We start from the raw sequence: 23,598 nt of genomic DNA, 5'->3' as shown, positions 1-23,598 counted from the left end.
GCGGCAGAGCGGGACGACGAGGAGAGGGGGAGGAGGGGAGGAGGAGGGGGGGGGGAGGGCGCAGAGATGGCGGCACGTTGAAGCAAGGAGACGAAGCTAAACTGGCACAAACGAGCTAATTTGCTCTCGTTAGTGTGACTGCGTACATCGTCCTCGTTATGAGCGGCGGCGTGTTAATTACACTTACACGTTGTCCGTACAGGGAGATAATGCATCCGGTCATCCAAAGTATCCTACGTTACTACGTTATCCCGTACGATGAAGAGGGATGGAAACGGGGAGGGTGGAACATTCCCGTGGAATGTGAACGAATGTCACCAACGTCGTTCCCAACTGAGTTAAGACCACTTTTTCAGAGGTTGAAACGTACGATCCTTCTACGGGGGAAGATTGAGCGGAGAGGCCGGGATAGCCCGACGAATTCGTGGTACGGCGGTTGGAAAACGGCGAGAAAATTAATTTTTCTTTTCTCTCTACCGCTTTCCTCCCGCGCCATTCTCGCTTAATCGGAGATTGAAATCCAATTTTGACTCTTTTTTACGTACGTTCTCGCGAAACTTTATCCGAAATTTATCGGATAAATTCTCGTTCGGCGAAGAATGTTCGTTCATGATTTCCAAAAAAAAAAAAAAAAAAAAGAAATATTACACCGTTGTTCCAAATCCAAATTTACGATCACGTAACGAAGAATTGGAAATTGATTTCCAGTTTTCTCAATCGAATCGTCCAAATCACGTTCCGTCTCCGCTCCGGATGATATTCCGTTAAGAAGAAACGAATCCACCAGCGGATATCCGGAGACGATACAATAAAATCCATCCAGGAGAAACTTGTTCCCCACTTGTAATGAAAAAAGTGTCTACGCGGAGATGAAGTCTGCGTACAGCTGAGGGCAATAACGAGATGACAAAGTGTGGAAGACGGCGAAACAATAAAACGACAAGGCGATACATCGAAGGGAGGATGAGAGGAGGCATGCGTCGTTCTTGGGCGACCGAGGAGGGGGATGCGAAGAGGGCGAAGAGTTGCTGATGAGGTAGCTATCCACGCGTGGGTGTACACGATATACAGGAGGAATAAGCGGAGACGCGGCAGATGCCGGGCTCTCCCCAGCCAATGGAAATGTAAAACTGTGACAACTGCCGTGGAATAAAGTGGCTGAATAAAATACAACTAAATCCGCCGGAGCTCGGCTGCGACGGCCACGATACACCACCGGGGATACCTGGAGCCTAAGGGCGGTTGGAAACGACCCGCAACCTCTGGACCACCACACGTTACCGTGTCCGTGTCGTTCTTACACGAGATAAACCGCGTCGACGAAAATTTATCCACCGAGAAGGAATGGAGCTCGAGCTGATGTCGATACAACGATTCGTTACGATTCGTCTCCTTTTCTTTCTTTCGAAAAGGGATATATATCCATGTATTTTCACGTATTATCTTAGGAAGCAAGTTATTCAAAATTCTGATTTCAACGGGAGAATTTCACGTGAAATCCTTTTCTCATCTTTCAGTGAGGAAAAATCATTTTTTTGTAATTTAAAATCGTATTCGAATTTCACATCGAAAGAGATACTTGAATATGAGACACGATTATTTTGTTGAATTCAATGACACCGCTTACTGGGGTTGGAGCTCGCGTGAGATACGGATGACTGTATCTCAGGACTATTATTCGTAATGATTTAATTATCCTTCGCTGGAACAAGGTGGAACAATTCATCCGCGCGTTATAATTAAAAAGCAAAATACATTGTTAAAGTTGGAGGCGAAATGCAAATTACGCGCGAGAAAGGAACGCTCGACGAGCAATGTTTCCTTCTTCCTTCCACTTAACAGGGGAGGGGTGGTATCGAGCCGAGTCTCTTCCTTGTTACATTTCCCCGCTATTCCTTCCTTTGCCTTCAGATATTGCGGTTGCTAAATGGATTCATCAGCATTACCACGTCATTCTGAATGTGGCTCAGCCGTGGGGAGGTGGTTCACTTTTCATCCTCCTGTCAGACTTCTTCCATCTTCGTCAATATACTTCACCTAGTTTGTGGTGTGCACAGTGCACAGGATACGAGGTAATCTCTTGCGCTGCATTAACTTATTACGTATCATTCTTAACGTCGCATCCACGTAAAGTGAAAGAAGAAAAACCAACCATCGAGTCGATGTTGGACTAGGAAACCTGGATGGAGCGAGTTGTATGTATACAATTGGATATTTTAAACGGAAAAAAGGAATAGCTTTCTTTTATGCTTCCAACTTACGCTATTATATTGGCTTTAAATTAGAAAATTCAATACCAAATTTATTAATTTTAATGTAATTTTCCATTTTGGCGTCGCTCGAATCGACGCTACTGTGATTTTAAACGAAAATAAGATACGCTTTACAAATATTTGCGTGGAATCGATTTGGCAATACGGTTTTAGCAAGTTCATATACACACGTGGGAGTTAATAGAACTAGAAATACCACAATCGGAGCACTCGAAGAAACAAAGGCGGGCAGAGTACGCAAATCGGAAATCTGCAATTCACACAAGTTCCGAATACATCCAAGGAGATGGTGAACTATTGAAGAGTCAAACTACTGACACAGTGTACACAGATCCGAAGATTCAAAGGCTGACAATCGCTGGAAACTGAAGATCCAGAACCCCGGAGAACAATGCTTTAACAATTCGGAAATTCAGAATATCAGACCTATTATATAGAGGAGACCAGAGATGCGACGATCAGCATATTTCGCTTACCTTTCATGGATATTCAAGATTTGGAATCGAGTGCGTCTACCAGCGATCAGAAGCATGTACCATGTATCAAAATATCGAGTATAAATAATTGAAATGAGAGTACAATCAATCCCGGAGAAAACTATTGGAATAAATCAGAATTAAAGATCGAAGGAGGGATTATCAATTTTATTCGATATTCGAAACTTGATGGTATTATAATTTATCGTGCAATGTACATATTACATGATGCAACTCGGGTATCCTAATCCCAAAATCCGGTTCGGTTTGCATCCCTTGGCTCCAGAGAGAGATCCAATTTGGGTCTCTTGGTGTCTGGGTAGTCAAGCTCGTGTTCCATGTCCTCGAGGTATTCCAATTCATGTTCGAAAGTCCTGTTCGATCGATCAAACGATAGGGTCAAATCAAGTCTTTTAATCATAGAGGGAAGACGTTGTCGGAATACGAGCCTCGCAAATTTTCTCAAATTGCGCACAAATCCCACACCTGTCCCATAATATTTAACATCATAAATAAATTGTAAATCTCAACATTCGTCGCCGCGTCAAATGTTCTCTCTCTCTCTCTCTCTCTCTCTCTCTCTCTCTCTCTTCAACAACAATACATTTTTCATTCACGATGAAAATCTAATCTTATGAGCTACATTTGCAAACCCCTTCTAATCGCCAAAGAACGAAATTACACGTTTCGAAGATCCAAGAAAGGCAAGGTTAAGGTGTTCTCAAGAAGAAAGAACACGCGCCTAATGCAATAATCGACCTGTCCAAAGAAATTCAAGTTTGGAGCGCGATACGGTTGTCATCTGTGGCGTGTCACAGCCATTTATTACAGTTTTCAACGACCGCCCGCGCGCGGATCATGGTCGTTTTTCCGTTTGAGAAGCTGGCAACAAAAGAAGGATTGAACGCCCAGTTGTTGTCAGCGCGCGTGCGTGTGCACAATGGCGCGCACAATTAAACCAGTCTCGTTAAACCAGGCGCAGCGCGCGCGATGTCGAATAATGTGATTCGAATGCGCTTCAAAGATGGTGAAATAAAAAAGAAAAGGCGAGCTTACTCGTGAAGAGAGAGAGAGAGAGAGAATCGTGTACGTACGTGTTGCATGCAAATTATACGCGGACGGTAACAAGATCTCATTTCGAGCCTCGTTCGAGTTAAATTTCTTCGCGCAATTCTTAGACAGTGTGCAATTTGTCGCGTGCACGTGACGATTGTGGGTGGAGTCTTTCGCGTTCTGTTCGACACAAGTGTGATTTCAAACGTTTGTGGACACATTTGTAACAAGAGAGTGTTAGGCAAGGATATTTAATGTAATGAGAAAGTCACATTCTCGTACACCTTTCAAATTTTCCATTCCAATCGATTTTGGACGTTTTTAAAGCAATCGGCAAACACGAACGTGTCTCGTATATACATGAAAAGAATAAAACTGATAATTACGTGCCATAAATATACCCTGAAACTTTATCAACGTTTTCCAAATACTAGAATCCAGAATCGAATATCTTATCAACGTTGGAAACCACGATCATTACGAGCCTTTCGAGGGAACAGCCCCTCGAGCGGGATCTCGGTTTTCACGTTCGTAAATTATACGAGTTGCATCGTTTCCCTCGGTGGAAAGCGATCTTGAACTTTCCCTCGATCGATATATAACCGTCTTGATTTACGTCGCGAACAAGGGCCGCGTGCAGAGAAGAGAATCGCATCGCATCGCATCGCTACACCGGTTAACACGGATCCGCGCCGTTTATCTCGGCCGTCTAATGGCCGAAGAATGAGATGGCGCGCCCCTCCTTGCATCCACGTTGCAAGCACGTTAATAGCGTTTCCCTTTCGCGATACACGCGTTTCGGTATAATGGAGCGATCTCGAGGAGAACAAAGAGAAGAGGAGAATTGGCACGCGCTTCCTTGTTACCGCACAAGGAGGGTGAGGCAGGTCTAGGTTGTCCAAGCTGTGAAAGAAAGGCAGGCGATTCGTGTACACTAATGGAAATTGGACCGGTTGAATGCCGGCGTCTTAAGTGTTGAGTAAAGTGTTGAAATTGCCTCGCGATATTGCGGAGGGAAAGAGAGGCGCATCGTCGAAAGCAAGGTCAACGATATATTCTAAATGTTAAATACGTTGCGACTGGTCGGATGGGATATAGTTTTCTGAAGGGAATAGCATCGGTCTGTTCGCATCGCCTGAATTCGAAACCCTTTGAGAAACGAGTTAATGGGTAATGAATCGGTGAATATTTACGGACGATGGATAATTAAATACATAATAGCAACGACAAATCCACATTCTCGATAAATTAAATTAAACTTCTCTTTCTACCTCGTCCCTTTACATCGATCGAACGATTTATCAAATCGACAATTCAGAAAATGTCGAAAGGCGAAGGAAATATCTGTCCAAACAAGCGAGGCTGAGAAAGCGTTACACGAATACTTGCTCGCAAGAGAGCGGTTTAGAGAACGTTCGTTCCTCCGAGAGGCGAGAGGAGGCATCGAGCGATCGGTCGATCGAGCATTGTTAATTCCTCAATTATCTCCCCCGGCCAAATCGAATCCCCATTTATTAATTAACGCCGCGATAGGCGCATCAGCCACCACCCTGCCGCTCGGCCGCCCCCTAACGACACGTATTTTCCAACGAAATTGGGCTGACGTGCCGTATGGAGAGCGCATTGGGAATCGGGAGTCACTCGATTCGACCACCACCGATGGACGATTGCTCTGTAATACCCGGCCACGCGTAATACGATGGCCCCGGCCATCGTCATGGGACCGGATCCGCGTTGTTCGCGCAGTTGTCCAGCCACGCTCCCTATTACCCCGAGTCGTGGTATCGAGCTGGTGGGAACCGCCGCCCCGTAAACGAGTTACATCGTTACCACCACGAGCTGGCTAATTGTAATATTTACCGGACACTGCGCGACGTGCACTGGGCGCAGGGAAGCTGCGATACAGCGGCGCAGTGTAATCCGATCGGCTCGAAATTAGGATTAGGTGATTAGGAAAAATCGTTCGAGGAGAAGATTCAAAGGAATTTGAAATATGGGGAGGAATATATATTTGCGTTATAGCGTCTCTTTTTTGAGATATTTATTGTATCCAAAGCACCGATTTATTATCACGCGCAATTATCGCCGTTAATTAGAATCGCAAAGTATCTTTGCGTGGTGGACGAAACGAATTATTTGAACGAGATATCGTACGATCAAATATCGAAATTGTTCTATAACTCGAATATAATTCACCCGACGCATCGAGTAGCTTTAATACCGAAACACATCCCTGGTAACGTAATATTCTAATATTTACCAATCACGTTCAATAATTGGACGCAAGTTTGAACAAACAGATCTACCATAAAACGAATCTTCACTCGCATCAAAGAACCGGCGATTTAAATTGCTTCTATCTCGTACACCGAGTCCATAAATATCCTCCACACCACGACACTTGCCAATCGAATCGAAAATCACGTTTTTCCATTTTTTTTTTTTTTTTTTAATTCGACATAGCCGAACGACTCCTCAAAAAAAAAAAAGCCTCGTCGAGGGAATCAGCTCATCAGCGGAAGAAGAAATCGCGCGAATATTACGCGTCTAACACCGGTTAATTACAATATTTATCGCATGCACGTTTAACCCGGGAGCATCTTGCTAATTATACACGCGGCGACATCAGAGCCCAGCTAATATGCCGGTATATGGCGGTCCGGTAAAATAGTGGGGCGGTGTACAGTGCGGTGGTGTACGTACGTGGAAGAGGAGAACACGCGCGTGTACTGCACTCGGTGCCCGATCGTTTAATATTTCAGGGTCGCTGCCAGCACCACCACCACCACCAGGTTTTAGCGACACACAATCTATCGCACGCGTTGCCGATTCCCATGAGTTTATTGAAACAGCGACGGACGTACGCTATACTCGAAAAGCCCGGTATACTCTTCCCTCGCGAATAATGCATCCGACACCGCACGATGCCGCCACGTTTCGCGAGCCTTCCTTCCACGAATTGCCCGTGAAAAATGTACGGGGCATTTCCGTCCTCCTTCGCGAAATCATGACGACCCGAAGATTTTCACGTCGTCGAGCACGTTGTTACGAGCGATAGAGTCCCCGCGATAAATTCGCCCGTGAAATTTGCACGATCCGTTCTCTTCGCTCGCGGCATCTATTAGAAAAGTTCTTGAGCCGATTTATTTCATTTCAAGGGATAAGATGGGGCTGCCGAATTTATGGAGAGTTATATGGTGGAGGTGTTATTATTATCAGCAGCGCGGAATTTGAACGTATGGGAGAATCTATAGAACGTACGTGACGTACGGGGAAAGTGTTCGATGTATAGTATGCATCGTTCTATTCGAATTATGTTTCTCTGGTTAGAGATAAGAATTAGAAGTATTAATTTTGAATTCGCGTCACGAGCTTTTTATCATTAGGTAAAGATAAAATGATCTTTTAAATGTAACTTTGGCAAAGATTTATCTTATTCTCCGATATATAAATGCATTGAGCATAAAGGAAATAAATTCACGAGACATGCAACGATTCCATATCCAATAAAATTACCAATTATAGAATCAACTTTTCCATCATCTGGTATCTGGACATCTGTTTTCCAAACATTTATACAATATCAAGATAAAAAAAAAAATAAGAAAAATCGACGAACGTTTCCTATAATTAGGAGAGCAAGTCTCGAAACCGAGCACAGTAACTTGGGAGAAAGGAGCGATCTCGCCTTGTATCGCTTCACTTTCGCGCTAGGTGGTCCGACGAGTGAGGCACGAAGAACGCAAAGAGGGCATCACGCTTGTTAGCAGAACGGACTTCCACCGGCTAATTGGTATTCCACCGGCGAGAAGTGTCAGCCTTTTGACTGATTCTATTTCGAGTAGGTTGCGCCACTTTTCCACCGGTTCCGTGTGTTTACATTGCGGGGGGAATCGTGAGACGGCAAAGTGGCTGACCGACGCGAGCTCCGCCGACAATGCGCCGCATCTCGAGGGCCTTGAATCTTCTCAGACCGGTTCCATCCACGGGGATTTTCAACCGTCTAATCGGTCACCGGGCATCGTTGTCCTCGCGCCTCGAAGAGTTCTTCGCGCCCGTGAGCTGTCGTGAAACGGGTTGTCCCTTCTTATAGAACCCGTCGTCCTCTCCTCTTCGTTTCCCCTCTCCCACGATCCTCCTCTTCTCGCTCTCTCTTTCCCTCGCTCTTTGGTTTATTCTCGACCGAGCGCGATGGCACGTTCATTTTTAACGTGTCGAGGCTTCGCGCTTTCTCGAGTGGAATTCGCGGATACGCGCGAACGTTCACCTCTCGATTCGAGGGAACAAACGAGGAAGATAGTTTGGCCGATCTTACACGCGCGACCTGGTCGCCTTTTAGACTCGTGTCATCCGTCTCTCGGCAGGCTGTCGTCGTAATCACCCCTATCCTTCCCGCCCCCGCCGTTCTCTAGCGAAACATTTCGTTACGGTTGTCGTTTGCATCGCGACGTGAAAAGAGCCGACGTTTAAAGGAAGTCTCAGGCGGCGTATCGATCGGGCTCGGTTGTCGGTCGTTACAGGTGCACGTTTGTCAAACATGTGTCGAGCCGAGCGGTAGACGGCCGGTATGCATGAATGAAGCAGGTAAATTTTCCTTGGATCGACCGTGCGAAAGAATGATTTGTAAATGCACGCAGTGCATAAGGGAATATTTGTTTTTCCGTAATATATATGGTGTACACGGTTTAGTTATGTGCATGAGATTATTGTCACGGATATGGAGAAGAATGTTTTTTGTACTTCAATTTTTTATTCTTGTACAGTGATGTTTCTCGTGTAAATCATGATTAAGTTATTAATCATAAAATTCGACGTGGTTTCGATTTAGCGTCTAATCTAATATAGACTGTGTGACAATTATTTATAATTAGAAAAATAGTTAAGCATGTATATTTTGTTCAAACGGATGTACGATTTATCTATATGTTACACTCGGATCGTGAATACGAATTGTGAAATGAGGCAAGTCTAATTTTATTCTCTTATTAAACAAGATCGCAAATGGAGCATGATAAATGTATAAACCATTATATCCAATAAGTTCCACTTGGATTAAATGTATCAGGACACCAGCGTAACTGATTATGCACCTAATTTAATAATTTCTGAGAATCCAGAATTAATTTAGAAGATCTATTAACCTTGATTTCGGGTGCTTAACATTCCGCATTCGTTACAATTTTAAACATTTCCGAAGCGATACGTATGGAAAACGAGATTTGCCTTTATTTAATTTAATTTAATTAAGATTTTGTGACGTGCAAAATAATTTATATTTCTATGTAACTACTGTTTCAAATTTATTTTCTACTTCATAGTTAAATCATCCACAGCACAGATTTTTTAAAATATTTGCATACCGATCTCCGTAAATTCGTTCGTCAGCTCACGATTATAAAATATAAAATCGACACGTTAAATGGAATAAAATTCACATTATATTTTATCGTAAAATAAAGGAAATATAAAATACAATGCAACAAAGAATTGCGTGTACTATATTATATCCAATAATCACTGACGTGCCACGAACATACCAATGAATCTGATTGTTTCTATTAGGAAAGCTAATCATTGTATGCAAGTGAAATTTTCACAGGCAGGAGAACGCGTTTATTCGATATTTATGACGATTTAACCGTTGATAGGAATCGCTAATGTCACCAGATTCATAGGGTATGCGGTGGAAATGTAACGTATATACAGTGGAAGCATTCAACAGGTTGACGTCGTACAATAAAAACTTTTAAGCGGTCGATACCTCTTTGAACATCGTTACGTATGTTAAATAAGAACGATATTGCCAGATTGGATACAAAAACAAGCGGTCAAATCTTCGAAACGAATAATTTAAAAGTATTATAAAGAAAAAAAAATTCTGCAATGATCATTGTTGTATTAGATTCACGAATGACTTAAAAAGATTTATATTTCTTGAAGAATTGCCTAATCGCATAATCGATTTGAAATCCAACGTTAATATTGAAAATAATCTCATCTCGAACCGATACGAATAAGAAGAAATTCATACTTTCAACCATAATTCGATAAACATCGATACCTAAGTCGATGGATATATGGAATCGATGAAACCGATTTTCGCAATCTTTCAGGAGCTGAGTCATCCAATCTTGTATGAAATTATGTGGATTGATTAAAAAAATATGTATACTAACTTACAATATATAAAAAATATTAAAATTAAAAAAGTAATTAAATTTAATTCTACATGAATCGATTGATTCCATTTAATGCCTTAAAGATATATTGTTAACGATATATTGTTAAATAAAATATATCGATAAAATATCAATAATCGAAAAACCACATATCTTGTACACTTCAATTGATTGTATCGTTAAACATAATTCGACGAATCGGTGGATGTATGGAACTGACGAGATTGATTTATACGATTGATAAAAAAATACAAAAACGACACTTGAAATCTGAATTGAAATTTCGATCCAACGAAATCAAATTGGAAGACAGAAAGATGGGTTAGCGAGAACAAATTATTATATTTAACTAGTTACACTTATCGAAATCATCTATTACGTAACCAAAAAGGATTAATTACATGATACTTGCGTACTATATAAAAACGTTAATAAGCTTTTTTTATTTATCTAATGTAATTCCTTTGCAAAAATTTTTAAGTCACTTAATTTTTAAATCATTAAATAAATTCATTATACTTTTTTGCACATCATGATGCATAAATCAAGGTTAACCTAACGTCTGACCTGTAAATGTCAAGAGGAAATTAAAAATTTTTTAATTTCTTTAATTGACACGAATCGCGTCTAATATAATTCATATTTCTTTCAACTATAGTGGGATACGTGAGATATTTCTTTGCCATAATGATCTGTGTCGCGAACATGATTGTCTACGGGTTGAAGGTCAACATAGCCGTAGCTGTCGTAGGCATGGTAAAGTATAGAGAAGAAGTATCTGACGCGTCGGAAGAATGTGATTTCCATGATGTTGAAACTGCTGTCGATATAGAAGGTCCGTTCGATTGGACTTCGACGCAACGAGGTTTAGTTGTTAGTTCTTATTTCGTCGGTTATTTAGTAGGCATGTTTCCATGCGGATATTTCGCAGATCGGTAAGTGAAAGTCAAAAATAATTAAATAATCGAGTAAGCTTAAGCTTCGAACTTCAAAATTCAATACATCCCGAACGAATCGTTCGCGAAAAAAAATTTCTCTACGTTTAGAAATCAGCGAATTATATATATAAATATCGTGGACCATTAACCCCACTGTAAATGTTCATTAATAAAACAAAAGATAATTAGTGAACAATAGTTTGCAAAGTACGATATGTTACAGTTTCAACACGAAGAACGTTCTGCTGATCTGCATATTGGGGAACGCGATTCTTACAATGATAGTGCCATTAGTGGCACCCGTGTTGTGGGTACTTTACATTACGAGATTCGTGATGGGTGTGGTGAGCGCACCAAATCTTCCTATCGTTACCATTCTGGTTGGGAAATGGATCGTTTACGAAGAGAAGAGTTTATGGTTCGGTATCATTTATTCCGGCCTGTCGCTCGGTACTGTGATCTCGATATTGACGTCCGGATTGATACTCCATGCCTTCGGATGGGAGGCGATCTTTTACATACATGGCTTTCTTCCCTTAATATGGTGCGTTGTATTCTTCCTGTTCTTCGACGATAGTCCAGAAAACCAAAAGTACATAACAGAGGAGGAGAGACACTATATTGTGACCTCGTACGGGCACCGTGGGCCTGAAACGATAAAGGTGAAAGTACCATGGAAGTCCATTTTCACGTCGGTCCCATTTATAGCCCTACTATTGACCAATACATTCGGTACCTATGTTTGGTACTTTCTGCTTACGCTGCTACCCTTGTATATGAACAAGATTTTGAGATTTGATATTCAATCTGTGAGTTCATTTTCTTATTATTTAAAAACTTCTTTTCTTCTTAAGTCATATTACAAGCACTTAATTTTGCTTTTAAATCTGAGAATACCTTATTGGTATAGCTTTTTAATAGTAGAATTATTGCAATTACTGTAATGTATAACGAAGGACTAAACAGATAATGTGAAACTTGAACGAACGATACTTGAACAATTTTCGATCTGTTACAATAATATCCATGTTAAAAATTAATACATATCATATTTATTATAATTTCTCTTGATAACTTTAATTAAACTATTTCATTTATTGCAAAATTTTATTAACAGCAAAGTTTTTGGAAATAAAGATTAAGATTCTAAAAGTTAATATTTCAAACGATGAAAATAAAAAAGTATATTAAATATAAAAATGAAATATATATTATTAGTTAGGCATAAGTGTTACACGCAACCATCTTAATTATTTATGGAATAATTAATAATTGTAAGACTTATCATTGTCGTTTGGTAATTACCAGAACGCAGCTCTAAGTTGCCTGCCATATCTCTTAAGCGCAATGGTGAATCCGATTTATGGAGAAATACTGGATTGGGGCAGGCTAAGGAATTATTGGAGTCAAACAATGGCGCGAAAGATGGCAATGTTCACAAGCAAGTTCTTTCTCTAAGTCATTAGATATAACATATATATACTTTCTTCTACTTTTTAATCCTGTTATTTAAAATTTGTTGATTATAAGAATGCCAAATACATATTTCTTAATCATTTTTGCAGGTTGCGTCCCACCCTGTATTTTTCTCCTTATTATCGCTTATATTGGTTGCTATCGGACAATAGTCGTCATATTATTGATGTTGAGCGTAATGTTTGCCGGTACAAGTTTTGTCGGATTTCTTTGCAACCACAACGATTTGGCACCAAATTATGCAGGAATTTTAATGGGTATAACGAATACTCCAGGAACTCTTCCAGCCTTTATTTTGCCTGCTATAGTGGGCGCACTTACGGAAGACGGGGTAAGAGATGAAACCGGAAGTGTGCGAGAACCAGAAAATATCGGGTCGGGTCGAATAACCAAGATAGGAAATAATAATATACAAATGAAATTAGAGGAATTAGAAATGAAATTTTTATAAAAATTACTTTTTTCTCGAGTATATATTTATAATTACTAATTAGATTTTAGTTACCAGTTTGATTTTTAAGAATTAATAAATATAGGAGTCCGGATAATTGAAATTCCCATTTGAATCGTAATTGTATCGACATGTGAGATTAGAGAAATTATTGTATTCCTTTTATGACAAATTTTCGGAATGCAATTGAATGAAATATGTATCTATAAACTCATTGAGTATTCGACAAAGCTCGACGAATACGATTCCAGTTTTTTGAAATCTTGGAAATTTCAATATTATATGTATCATGAGATATTGTCGAAAATCAAGTTACGGAATACCCGAAATTTTCAAATTATCAGATTTTTCTTTCTTCAACCGCATGTTATATTTTATAAAAAATTATGTTTTTTTTGTATTGATCTTTTCGATCGACTTTATGCTCTAAATAATTTGAGTTGATGTTTGTAATAAATTTCAAGATGTCTTTTTTTTTTAAATATATTAGTACTTCTACCTGATATTCTTTTTTTCATTACGTTAAAAACTTTTTGATAAATAACATCGTTTAATAATTGCCACGAATATTTCTTCATATTTATTAATCCTTTATATTTACAAACGTAGCATACTATGGCACAATGGAGATACGCATTTTGGGTGCCTATTATTGCACAGATGATTGCATTCATTATATTCAGCATCTTTGGATCGGCAGAGATTCAAGAATGGAATTATGAGGGAATAAATCAAAATAGTGAAACCTAATTTTTAATCTTATATTTTTGCCCTAATTCTATTATTGTATACCATTTAATGAAAAATGCATTTCTATTAATATTATATAAATTTTTCTGACTATTGTTTCCTTTGGATATAACAGTTAATTATTTTTATTAATAATAATAATACTTATAAATTTATCGAATATCGCATCTAAAAAAAAAAGAATTTGTAAGATTACAGAGAATAATATTGAAAATATTATTCTTTAGCATTTCTATTGTAATCTTGAAACTTTTAATTATTTTATTCACACATTATTGTTATGTATATATATATATATATGGAAAATAATAAATATTTATTTTCATAAAACGTTTTTTTTATTCTAGTAAGGATATCTAGTATAAAATTATAGAAACTATTTTTATTGGGTAACAGGAAACTTTATCTATCTTTTCATTAAAATTTAAGCAATATTATTCTAATATTAATTTTTAAGAATTAATATTTGCTTTCTGATCGTATAGTTATACATTTAATAACGTATCTATTATAACAGAATATAATGAATTTAAATAAAATTAAAAAAAAAAAAAAAACCATTATAAGATTTTCCTTAGATTCTTTTTTTCCAAAATTACATATGTAATATTATCAAAATTGGAGAATCTTCGATAACAAAAATAAGAATTATTATACACAATATTTCAACATATTAAAATCATAATCTTAATATTAATTATAATTCTTTCCAAAATAATAAAACATTATTTTCTATCGCGAGAGGATTTGTAATGAAGACCGATTAATTAAAGAACTATCAATGGATACATCGTATGATGTTATAAATATTAACATCATATGATAAATCTTATCCCAATTAGATCGTGAAATTTGAAAATCTGAGAAATTTTCATATGAAAAAAAAAAGAAAAACAAGATCTTAAGAATATCATAACGACATTAATCGATATATCATTAGGTATCAATAAGGTATCGATATTAATAATTGATAGTCACATCTTTAGTACACTTCAGTCGGTTGCTTCATCGTTAACCATAATTCGATAAAAGTCAACGAATCGGTGCATGTATGAAACTGACAAGACTGATTTTCGCGATCAATAAGAAAATAAACATGCAACGACTCTACTACATAGTACGAGAAACGTAGTGCACATTAATGAGATAAATCAAAGAAATGGGTTAGCGAGAACAAATTTCTTTTAATATTTGCATCGATTATTAAGTATTCAAAACAATTAATTTTAATATACTTATCTTTATTATACAATAATGATAAAAAGGTAAAAAAAGATTCTTATTTTATTGTTCAATGTAATTTTTATGTGAAAGTTTTTAAAAAAAGGCCAGCGTAAAAAAAAAAGCTATTTTTTGAGAATGATGTACAAATTAAAGTTAACCTAATTAAGGTATCAAATGTATAATATTCAAGGAGAAATTAAGAAATTTTCATGATATTTTCCTCATTCAAACAAAATCTATCTACATAAAATTTATATTTTTTGTAACACTAGTGGGATACGTGAGATATATATATGCATCAATGATTTGCATCGCGAACATGATTGTCTACGGGTTGAAGGTCAATATAGTCGTAGCTGTCGTAGGCATGGTAAAGCATAAAGATGAAGTATCCGACGCGTCAAACGAATGCAGTTTCAATGATTATTCCGTTACTGTCGACATAGAAGGTCCGTTCGATTGGACTTCGACGCAACGAGGTTTAGTTGTTAGTTCTTATTTCTTCGGTTATTTAGTAGGCATGTTTCCATGCGGATATTTCGCAGATCGGTAAGTGAAAGTCAAAAATAATTAAATAATCGAATAAACTTAAGCTTCGAACTTCGTATCGAGGTCATTTTTCATTCATATTCGAGTAGACGATGAATTAGATATTATTTACGACGTCAAAAAAATGGATAAAAAAATGACCTGCATGCTTGAATACGATTAAATGGCATTAATTTGAAAAAAAGAAAAAATTGAAAATCTCGAAACAAACGTTTATTTCCATTAAATTTCATAAGTGCTGCTATAGATGTATTTGATTTGATGACATTATTTAAAATTATAAAGTTTTTCTTCAGAGGCGAAATATTTAATCGTATTTTCATTCTTGTAAACGTGTAACAAATATTACCCCCAAATTATTTTGATATCATTTATTCCTGTGAACATCAAAATTCAATATATCTCGAACGAATCGTTCGCGAAAAAAAATTTCTCTACGTTTCGAAATCTTAGATTTATATATCAATATCTTGGATCATTTAACTCAATCAGCGTTCATTAATAAAATAAAAGATTATTATTAGTAAACAATAGTTTGCAAAGTACGATATGTTACAGTTTCAACACGAAGAACGCTCTGCTGATCTGCATACTGGGAAATGCGATTCTTACATTGATAGTGCCATTAGTGGCGCGCGTGTTTTGGGTACTTTGCATTACGAGATTCGTGATGGGTGTGGTGAGCGCACCAAATCTTCCTATCGTTTCTATCCTGGTTGGGAAATGGATCGTTTACAAAGAGAAGAGTTTATGGTTCGGTATCATTTATTCCGGCCTGTCGCTCGGTACTGTGATCTCGATATTGACGTCCGGATTGATACTCCACGCCTTCGGATGGGAGGCGATCTTTTACATACATGGCTTTCTTCCCTTAATATGGTGCGTTTTGTTCTACGTATTCTTCAATGATTGCCCAGAAGGGCAAAAGTACATAACAGAGGAGGAGAGACACTATATTGTGACCTCGTACGGGCACCGTGGGCCTATAACGAAGAAAGTACCATGGAAATCCATTTTCACGTCGGTCCCATTTATAGCCCTGTTTTTGACCAATACATTCGGTACCTATGCTTGGTATTTTCTGCTTACGCTGCTACCCTTGTATATGAACAAGATTTTGAGATTTGATATTCAATCTGTGAGTTCATTTTCTTATTATTTAAAAACTTCTTTTCTTCTTAAGTCATATTACAAACATTTAGTTTTGCTTTTAAATCTAAGAATAATTTATGGGTATAGATTTTTTGATAGTAGAATTATTATAATTACTGTAATGTGTAACGAAGGACTAAACAGATAATGTGAAACTTGAACGAACGATACTTGAACAATTTTCGATCTGTTACAATAATATCCATGTTAAAAATTAATACATATCATATTTATTATAATTCCTCTTGTTAACTTCAATTAAACTTTATTTCATTTATGGCAAAATTCTTTTAGCAGCAATGTTTTTGAAAATAAGGATCAAGATTCTAAAAGTTAATTTTTAAAACAATGAAAATAAAAAAAATTGCATGAAAATGAAATTTAATTTATTAGTTAAACATAAGTGTTACTTATATATTTCTTATTAATTACTTATGCAATGATTTAATTAATAGCTTAATTGTAAGACTTGTCATTAGCGATTTGGTCACTGTCGTTTGGTAATTACAAGAACGCAGCTCTAAGTTGCCTGCCGTATCTCTTAAGCGCAATGGTGAATCCGATTTATGGAGAAATACTGGATTGGGGCAGGCTAAGAAATTATTGGAGTCAAACAATGGCGCGAAAGATGGCAATGTTCACAAGCAAGTTCTCTCTCTATGTCATTCATCCACGATATAATATATTTTCTTCTACTTTTAAAATTTTGTTATTTAAAATTTGTTGATTATAGGAATGCCAAATACACATTTCTTAATCATTTTTGCAGGTTGCGTCCCACCCTGTATTTTTCTCCTTATTATCGGTTATATCGGTTGCCATCGGACAGCAGTCGTCGTATTATTGACGTTGAGCGTAATGTTTGCCGGTACAAATTTCCTTGGAATGTATTGCAACCATAACGATTTGGCACCAAACTATTCAGGAATTTTAATGGGTATAACGAAAACTCCAGGGACTCTTCCAGCCTTTGTTTTGCCTGCTATAATGGGCGCACTTACGGAAGACGGGGTAAGAGATGAAACCGGAAGTATGCGAGAATCGGAAAATATCGGGTCGGGACAGGTCGAATCAAGATAAGAAATAATAATATACAAACGAAACTAGAGGAACTAGATATGATATTTTTATAAAAATTACTTTCTTTTCGAATGTATATTTATAATTACTAGTTAGAAGTTGATTATCAACCTCTATATAAATAGTATATCGATATAACTGATGGAAAGATTTATTTAATTGTAATATTCAATTGAAAATGAAAATTCGGGAAGACAATAATTTGGTATTGATATAAATACCAGGAATCCGGATAATTGAAATTCTGATTTTAATCGTAATCCCATCGTATCGACATCTGAGATTTGGGAAATTATTATATTCTTTTCAGGATAGATTTTTGGAATGCAATGAATGGAATGAAATAAATATATAAGCTGATTGAGTATTCGACAAAGCTCGAAATATGATTCGATTTTTTGGAAATTTCAATATTAAATGTATCATGAGATACTATCGAAAATCCAATTACGGAATACCCGACATTTTCAGATTATCGCATATTTCTTTCCTTCCATCTTATACTTTATTCAACATTACGTTTTTTTTATCGGACTTTTCGATCGACTTTACGCTCTAAATAATTTGAATTGATGTTTGTAATTAATTTCAAGATGTCTTTTTTTTTTTTAAATATTAATTAGTACTTCTATCTGATACTCTTTTTTTCATTAAGACTCTTTGATAAATAACATGGTTCAATAACTATCACAAATATAAACTATTTCTTCATATTTATTAATCATCTATATTTAAAAACGTAGCATACTATGAAACAATGGAGATACGCATTTTGGGTGATTGTTGTTGCACAGATGATTGCATTCACTGTATTCAGCATCTTTGGATCGGCAGAGATTCAAAAATGGAATAATGAGGGAATAAATGAAAATAACGAAACCTAGTTTTTAATCCTATATTTTTACCTTAATTCTATTAATGAATACCATTTAATGAAAAATGCATTTCTACTAATATTATCATTATATAAATTTTTCTGATTATTGTTTCCTTTTGATACGACAATAATACGTTAATAATTTTGATTAATAATAATAATAATAATAATAATACTTGTAAACTTATCGAATATTGCATCTAAAAAAAAGAATTTGTAAGATTACAGAGAATAATATCGAAAATATTATTCTTTAGCATTTCTTCTGTAATCCTTGAAACTTTTAATTATTTTATTCACACATTATTGTTACGTATATGTATATGGAAAATAATAAATATTAATTTTAGTAAAAAACTTTTTGTTCTTTATTCTAGTATATATATCGATAAAATTATTAAAAAAAAACATGAAATTATAGAAATTATCTTCATTGGATAACAGAAAACTTTATCTTTCTTTTCATTAAAATTTAAACAATACTTATTCAATAATTTTTGAGAATTAATATTTGATTTGTGATCGTATAGTTATACATTTAATCCCGTACCTATTATAACCGAGTATAATAAATTTAAATAAAATTAAAAAAAAAACCATCATAAAATTTTCCTTAGATTCTTTTTTCCAAAATTACATACATTACAACATTATCAAAATTGGAGAATCATTAATGATAAAAATAAGAATTGTTATACACAATTTTTCAACTTGTTAAAATCATAATCTTATATTAATTGTCATTATATTTCATTTCCTAAATATTAAAACATTATTTTCTATCCGCGAGACGATCTGTAATGTAGACCGATTATTAATTAAAGGGCCATAAATTGATACGAAAATATTATGACCAAATGATAAAGCTTATCTCAATTAGAAAGTTTCCACCTGAGAATATGCGAAATTCTCACATGAAAAAGAAAACAAAATCTTAAGGATATCATAACGATATTAATTCATCCATACGTATCATTATCGTATCAATAAGATATCGATATTAATAATTGATAGTCACATCTGTAGTACACTTCAAATCGGTTGCTTCGTCGTTAACCATAACTCGATAAACGTCGAATCGGTGCATATACGAAACTGACAAGAAAAAAGATTTTCGCGATGAATAAGAAAATCGACAAGCAACGACTCTACTACATAGTACGAGAAACGTAGTGCACGTTAATGAGATAAATCAAAGAGATGGGTTAGCGAGAACAAATTTCTTTTAATATTTGCATCGATTATTAAGTATTCAAAACAATTAATTTTAATATACTTATCTTTATTATACAATAATGATAAAAAGGTAAAAAAAGATTCTTATTTTATTGTTCAATGTAATTTTTATGTGAAAGTTTTTAAAAAAAAGGCCAGCGTAAAAAAAAAAGACTATTTTTTGAGAATGATGTACGAATTAAAGTTAATCTAATTAAGTTATCAAATGTATAATATTCAAGAAGGAATTAAAAACTTTTCATGATATTTTTTTCATTGAAACAAAACTTATCTACATACAATTTATATTTCTTGTAACACTAGTGGGATACGTGAGATATATATTTTCATTAATGATCTGCATCGCGAACATGATCATCTACGGGCTGAAAGTTAATATAACCGTAGCTATCGTAGGCATGGTTAAATATAAAGATGATAAAAATGACGCGTCGGAAGAATGTAATTTTAAACCGATAGCCCAAATTATCGATATAGAAGGTCCGTTCGAATGGACTTCGACGCAACAAGGTTTAGTTGTTAGTTCTTATTTCATCGGTTATTTAGTAGGAATGTTTCCATGCGGATATTTCGCAGATCGGTAAGTGAAAGTCAAAAATAATTAAATAACGAATAAGTTTAAGCCTCGAACTTCGTGTCGAGATCATTTTTCATTCATATTTGAGTAGACGATGAATTAGATATTATTTACGACGTCAGAAAAATGATTAGAAAGTGATCAGCACGATTAAACTTGAAAAAATAAATTCAGAATCTCAAAACAAACGTTTATTTTCATTAAATGTCACGTTTATTTTTAAAGTTATAATATTTTTCTTCAGAAACGAAATACTCAATCGTATTTTCATTCTTGAAATAAACATCATCCCTAAATTATTTCGATATTATTTATTCCTGCGATCTTGTTCATTTTAAAATTCAATATACCTTGCACGAATCGTTCGCGAAAAAAAATTTCTCTATCAAAATCTTAGACTTATATATCAATAATCTTGGACCATTTAATCCAATAATCGTTCATTAATAAAATAAAAGATTATTATTAGTAAACAATAGTTTGCAAAGCACGATATGTTACAGTTTCAACACGAAGAACGCTCTGCTGATCTGCGTATTGGGAAACGCGATTCTTACACTGGTTGTGCCATTAGTGGCGCCCATATTGTGGGCATTTTACATTGTGAGATTCGTGATGGGTGTGATGAGCGCACCAAATCTTCCTATCGTTGCCATCCTGGTCGGGAAATGGATCGTTTACGAAGAGAAGAATTTATGGTTCGGTATCATTTATTCCGGCATATCGATCGGCACTGTGATCTCTATCTTGACGTCCGGATTGATACTCCACGCCTTCGGATGGAAAGTGATCTTTTACATACATGGCTTTCTTCCGTTAATCTGGTGCGTTGTATTCTACATATTCTTCAGCGATAACCCCGAAACCCAAGTGTATATAACGAAGGAGGAAAGGGAGTACATCACGAACTCGTACGGGCATCGTGGCCTTGAATCGGTGAAGATGAAGGTACCATGGAAATCCATTTTCACGTCGGTCCCGTTTATAGCCCTGATTTTCACCAATTTATTCGGAAACTTTGCTTGGTACTTCTTGCTCACGCAGCTACCCTTGTACATGAACAAGATTCTGAGATTCGACATTCAGTCTGTGAGTCTGTCATTCAATTTTTTAAAAATTTCTTTTCTTATTAACCGCTATCTCATAAACACTTGATTTTATATTCAATCTTAGAATAACTTATTAATACAAAATTTATTTACTTATGTAATTAGTGGTATAATTGTGTAAAATTTGTCAATATCGATCGATGTCGTTTGGTAATTTATCAGAACGCAGTCCTAAGCTGTTTGCCGTATCTCTTAAGCGTAATAGTGAATCCGATTTTGGGAGAAATACTGGATTGGGGCAGGCTAAGAAATTATTGGAGTCAAACAATGGCACGAAAGATCGTAATGTTTTTAAGCAAGTTCTCCCTCCATTCGTTCTCGATATAACATACTTTCCTTTACTTTTTTTTATATCTGTTATTTAAAATTTGTTCATTATAAGAATGTTCAACATATATATTTCTTAATCACAGGTTGCATCCCAACGTGCATTTTTCTCCTTATTATCACTTATACCGGTTGCTATCGGATATTAGCTGTCGTACTATTGATATTGAGCATGACGTTTACCGGTACAAGTTTTGTCGGATTTCTTTGCAACCACAACGATTTGGCACCAAATTATGCAGGAATTTTAATGGGTATAACGAATACTCCAGGGACTCTTCCAGCCTTTATTTTTCCTGCTATAGTGAGCCTATTTACGCACGACGGGGTAAGAGATCAAATTTGAAGTGTGCGAGAAAATATAATATAAAAATGTAAAAATCGAATCAGGTGGAATGGAATCAAAATTACAATGGAAATAATTATATACCAGAAACTAGAAATTTAGGAATTTTTTTATATAAATTATTTTTTTTTTATTTTAACAATACCTAAATGTCTAAACAACATAGCTAGTTTAACAATGCAAAGGATTAAATTTCAAAGTGATATTGATGAACAAGAGAATTGTGAATAGAACATTGGTAGCAGAATACATTGCTTATAAATTGAAAAAAAAAAAACATGCATATTAAATTTGCTGCAGCACTGATAGATGTTATTGCAATAATTAATATCCCTATCTCACATAATTTTTTCCATTATATCGAGATTTTTTTGATAATTACGTTTCAATAATTATCATAAATTTTTTCCTTATTTTTTATTAATCTAGTATATTTATAACGTAGCATAGTATAAAAGGATGGAGATTCGCGTTTTGGCTGGCTGTTATTGGACAGATGATTGCGTTCATTGTATTCACCACCTTTGGATCGGCAGAGATTCAAGAATGGAATTATTACGCGGAAAATGAAGAAAATTAGGAAACTGATTTGTAATATTATATTTCCGCATATTTATATTTCATAGTGAAAAATTTTTTACTAATAATATCATTATAGATTTTATAGATTTTTTTTTCTTTGGATACGATAATAATTTTTAATTATTTTAAATAGTAATATTTATATAGTAATAATATTTGTAATATTATCATATCCAATGGAAAATATTTGCTAGATTGATGAATCTGCAATGAAATGGATTGGACATTTCAGTTTTTCAATCGTAATTGTATTTGTATCAGATAAAATTTATAGCAATTATTTTATTTATATATTATTTTTATGTACATATATATACGTTTAAATATATATTTCATAAAAAATAATAAAGATTTATTCTATTAGAAACATGATATTGATGATGAGAAAATTACAAAAATTATCTTTTACTTGGATAACAGAAAAAATGAAAATTTAAACTTGATTTATGATCGATCGTATAGTTTTACATTTTTTTCGCATATCTATCGTGATCAACTATAAAAAATTCAAGTGAAATTTCAAGTAAAAAAAAAAAAAAAAATTATAAGATTAATAAAACATCCCTTAGATTCTTTTATCAGATAAGTACTTATCAAAATTGAATAATCATCTTCAAAACGAAAAATAAAAATTATCATACAAAATTTGTCTTGAAATCATTATCTTCTAAATGATAAAAATTTATTTTCTACTATCTATAGTGATAGCCGACCAATTAAGGGTACGAGATTTTCGTACCCTTTACATGTCAACGATACATGGTTAAGTTTTCAATAATATATCGATAAGATATTAATAATCGATAGTCACATCTCTGTTAACGATAAACATCGACGAATCGGTGCATTTATGGAGACGACGAGACAGATTTTCGCAATCAATAAGAAAATAAATGTGCAATTACTGAGTGGTACGAGAAACGTAGTGCACGATTAATGCGTT

At 35.3% G+C, this 23,598-nt stretch overlaps 4 protein-coding genes across 5 annotated transcripts in view; 3 read left to right on the top strand and 1 right to left on the bottom strand.

Moving 5' to 3' along the window:
* Window positions 1-23,598, bottom strand: part of LOC147656710 (uncharacterized) — a 142,920-nt gene that overhangs the window by 114,510 nt on the left and 4,812 nt on the right. The window lies entirely within an intron of this gene.
* On the top strand, window positions 9,874-13,703 carry LOC116415487 (sialin-like). The gene is made up of 6 exons (XM_031920320.2): window positions 9,874-10,302; window positions 10,640-10,916; window positions 11,143-11,728; window positions 12,228-12,360; window positions 12,485-12,726; window positions 13,456-13,703. Exons 1-6 carry the CDS (start codon window positions 10,191-10,193, stop codon window positions 13,594-13,596), a joined length of 1,491 nt encoding a protein of 496 aa, XP_031776180.2. The 5' UTR covers window positions 9,874-10,190; the 3' UTR covers window positions 13,597-13,703.
* On the top strand, window positions 14,756-18,661 carry LOC100870370 (sialin-like). Its single transcript, XM_031920287.2, has 6 exons — window positions 14,756-14,759; window positions 15,093-15,369; window positions 15,928-16,507; window positions 17,033-17,165; window positions 17,291-17,532; window positions 18,345-18,661. The coding sequence occupies exons 1-6, from the start codon at window positions 14,756-14,758 to the stop codon at window positions 18,483-18,485; spliced, it is 1,377 nt and encodes a 458-aa protein (XP_031776147.2). The 3' UTR covers window positions 18,486-18,661.
* Window positions 19,478-23,004, top strand: LOC116415471 (sialin). Of its 2 annotated transcripts, none has more exons than XM_086913511.1 (6): window positions 19,478-19,682; window positions 20,018-20,294; window positions 20,795-21,380; window positions 21,563-21,695; window positions 21,814-22,055; window positions 22,519-23,004. In XM_086913511.1, exons 1-6 carry the CDS (start codon window positions 19,679-19,681, stop codon window positions 22,651-22,653), a joined length of 1,377 nt encoding a protein of 458 aa, XP_086769637.1. In that variant the 5' UTR covers window positions 19,478-19,678; the 3' UTR covers window positions 22,654-23,004. The 2 variants fall into 2 exon arrangements, with proteins under 2 accessions (XP_086769637.1, XP_086769638.1); XM_086913512.1 differs by having other exon boundaries at window positions 19,495-19,784.

The sequence above is a fragment of the Apis florea genome, unplaced genomic scaffold (assembly GCF_048593485.1).
Source record: "Apis florea isolate Af1SG1 unplaced genomic scaffold, ASM4859348v1 contig_3496_pilon, whole genome shotgun sequence".
Classification (NCBI taxonomy): domain Eukaryota; kingdom Metazoa; phylum Arthropoda; class Insecta; order Hymenoptera; family Apidae; genus Apis; species Apis florea.
The sequence above is the reverse complement of the archived record's forward strand: the minus strand, read 5'-3'. Positions and strand labels throughout refer to the sequence as shown.

Bases quoted from the DNA above. Each gene is read 5' to 3' on its own strand.
- LOC116415487 (XM_031920320.2), top strand. From the start codon at position 10,191: ATGGAACTGACGAGATTGATTTATACGATTGATAAAAAAATACAAAAA. The intron at 10,917-11,142 runs GTAAGTGAAAGT...GATATGTTACAG, and splicing joins TGCGGATATTTCGCAGATCG to TTTCAACACGAAGAACGTTC. The intron at 12,361-12,484 runs GCAAGTTCTTTC...TCATTTTTGCAG, and splicing joins AAAGATGGCAATGTTCACAA to GTTGCGTCCCACCCTGTATT.
- LOC116415471 (XM_086913511.1), top strand. The intron at 21,381-21,562 runs GTGAGTCTGTCA...GTAATTTATCAG, and splicing joins TGAGATTCGACATTCAGTCT to AACGCAGTCCTAAGCTGTTT. The intron at 21,696-21,813 runs GCAAGTTCTCCC...TCTTAATCACAG, and splicing joins AAAGATCGTAATGTTTTTAA to GTTGCATCCCAACGTGCATT.
- LOC100870370 (XM_031920287.2), top strand. The intron at 16,508-17,032 runs GTGAGTTCATTT...GGTAATTACAAG, and splicing joins TGAGATTTGATATTCAATCT to AACGCAGCTCTAAGTTGCCT. The intron at 17,533-18,344 runs GTAAGAGATGAA...TTAAAAACGTAG, and splicing joins GCGCACTTACGGAAGACGGG to CATACTATGAAACAATGGAG.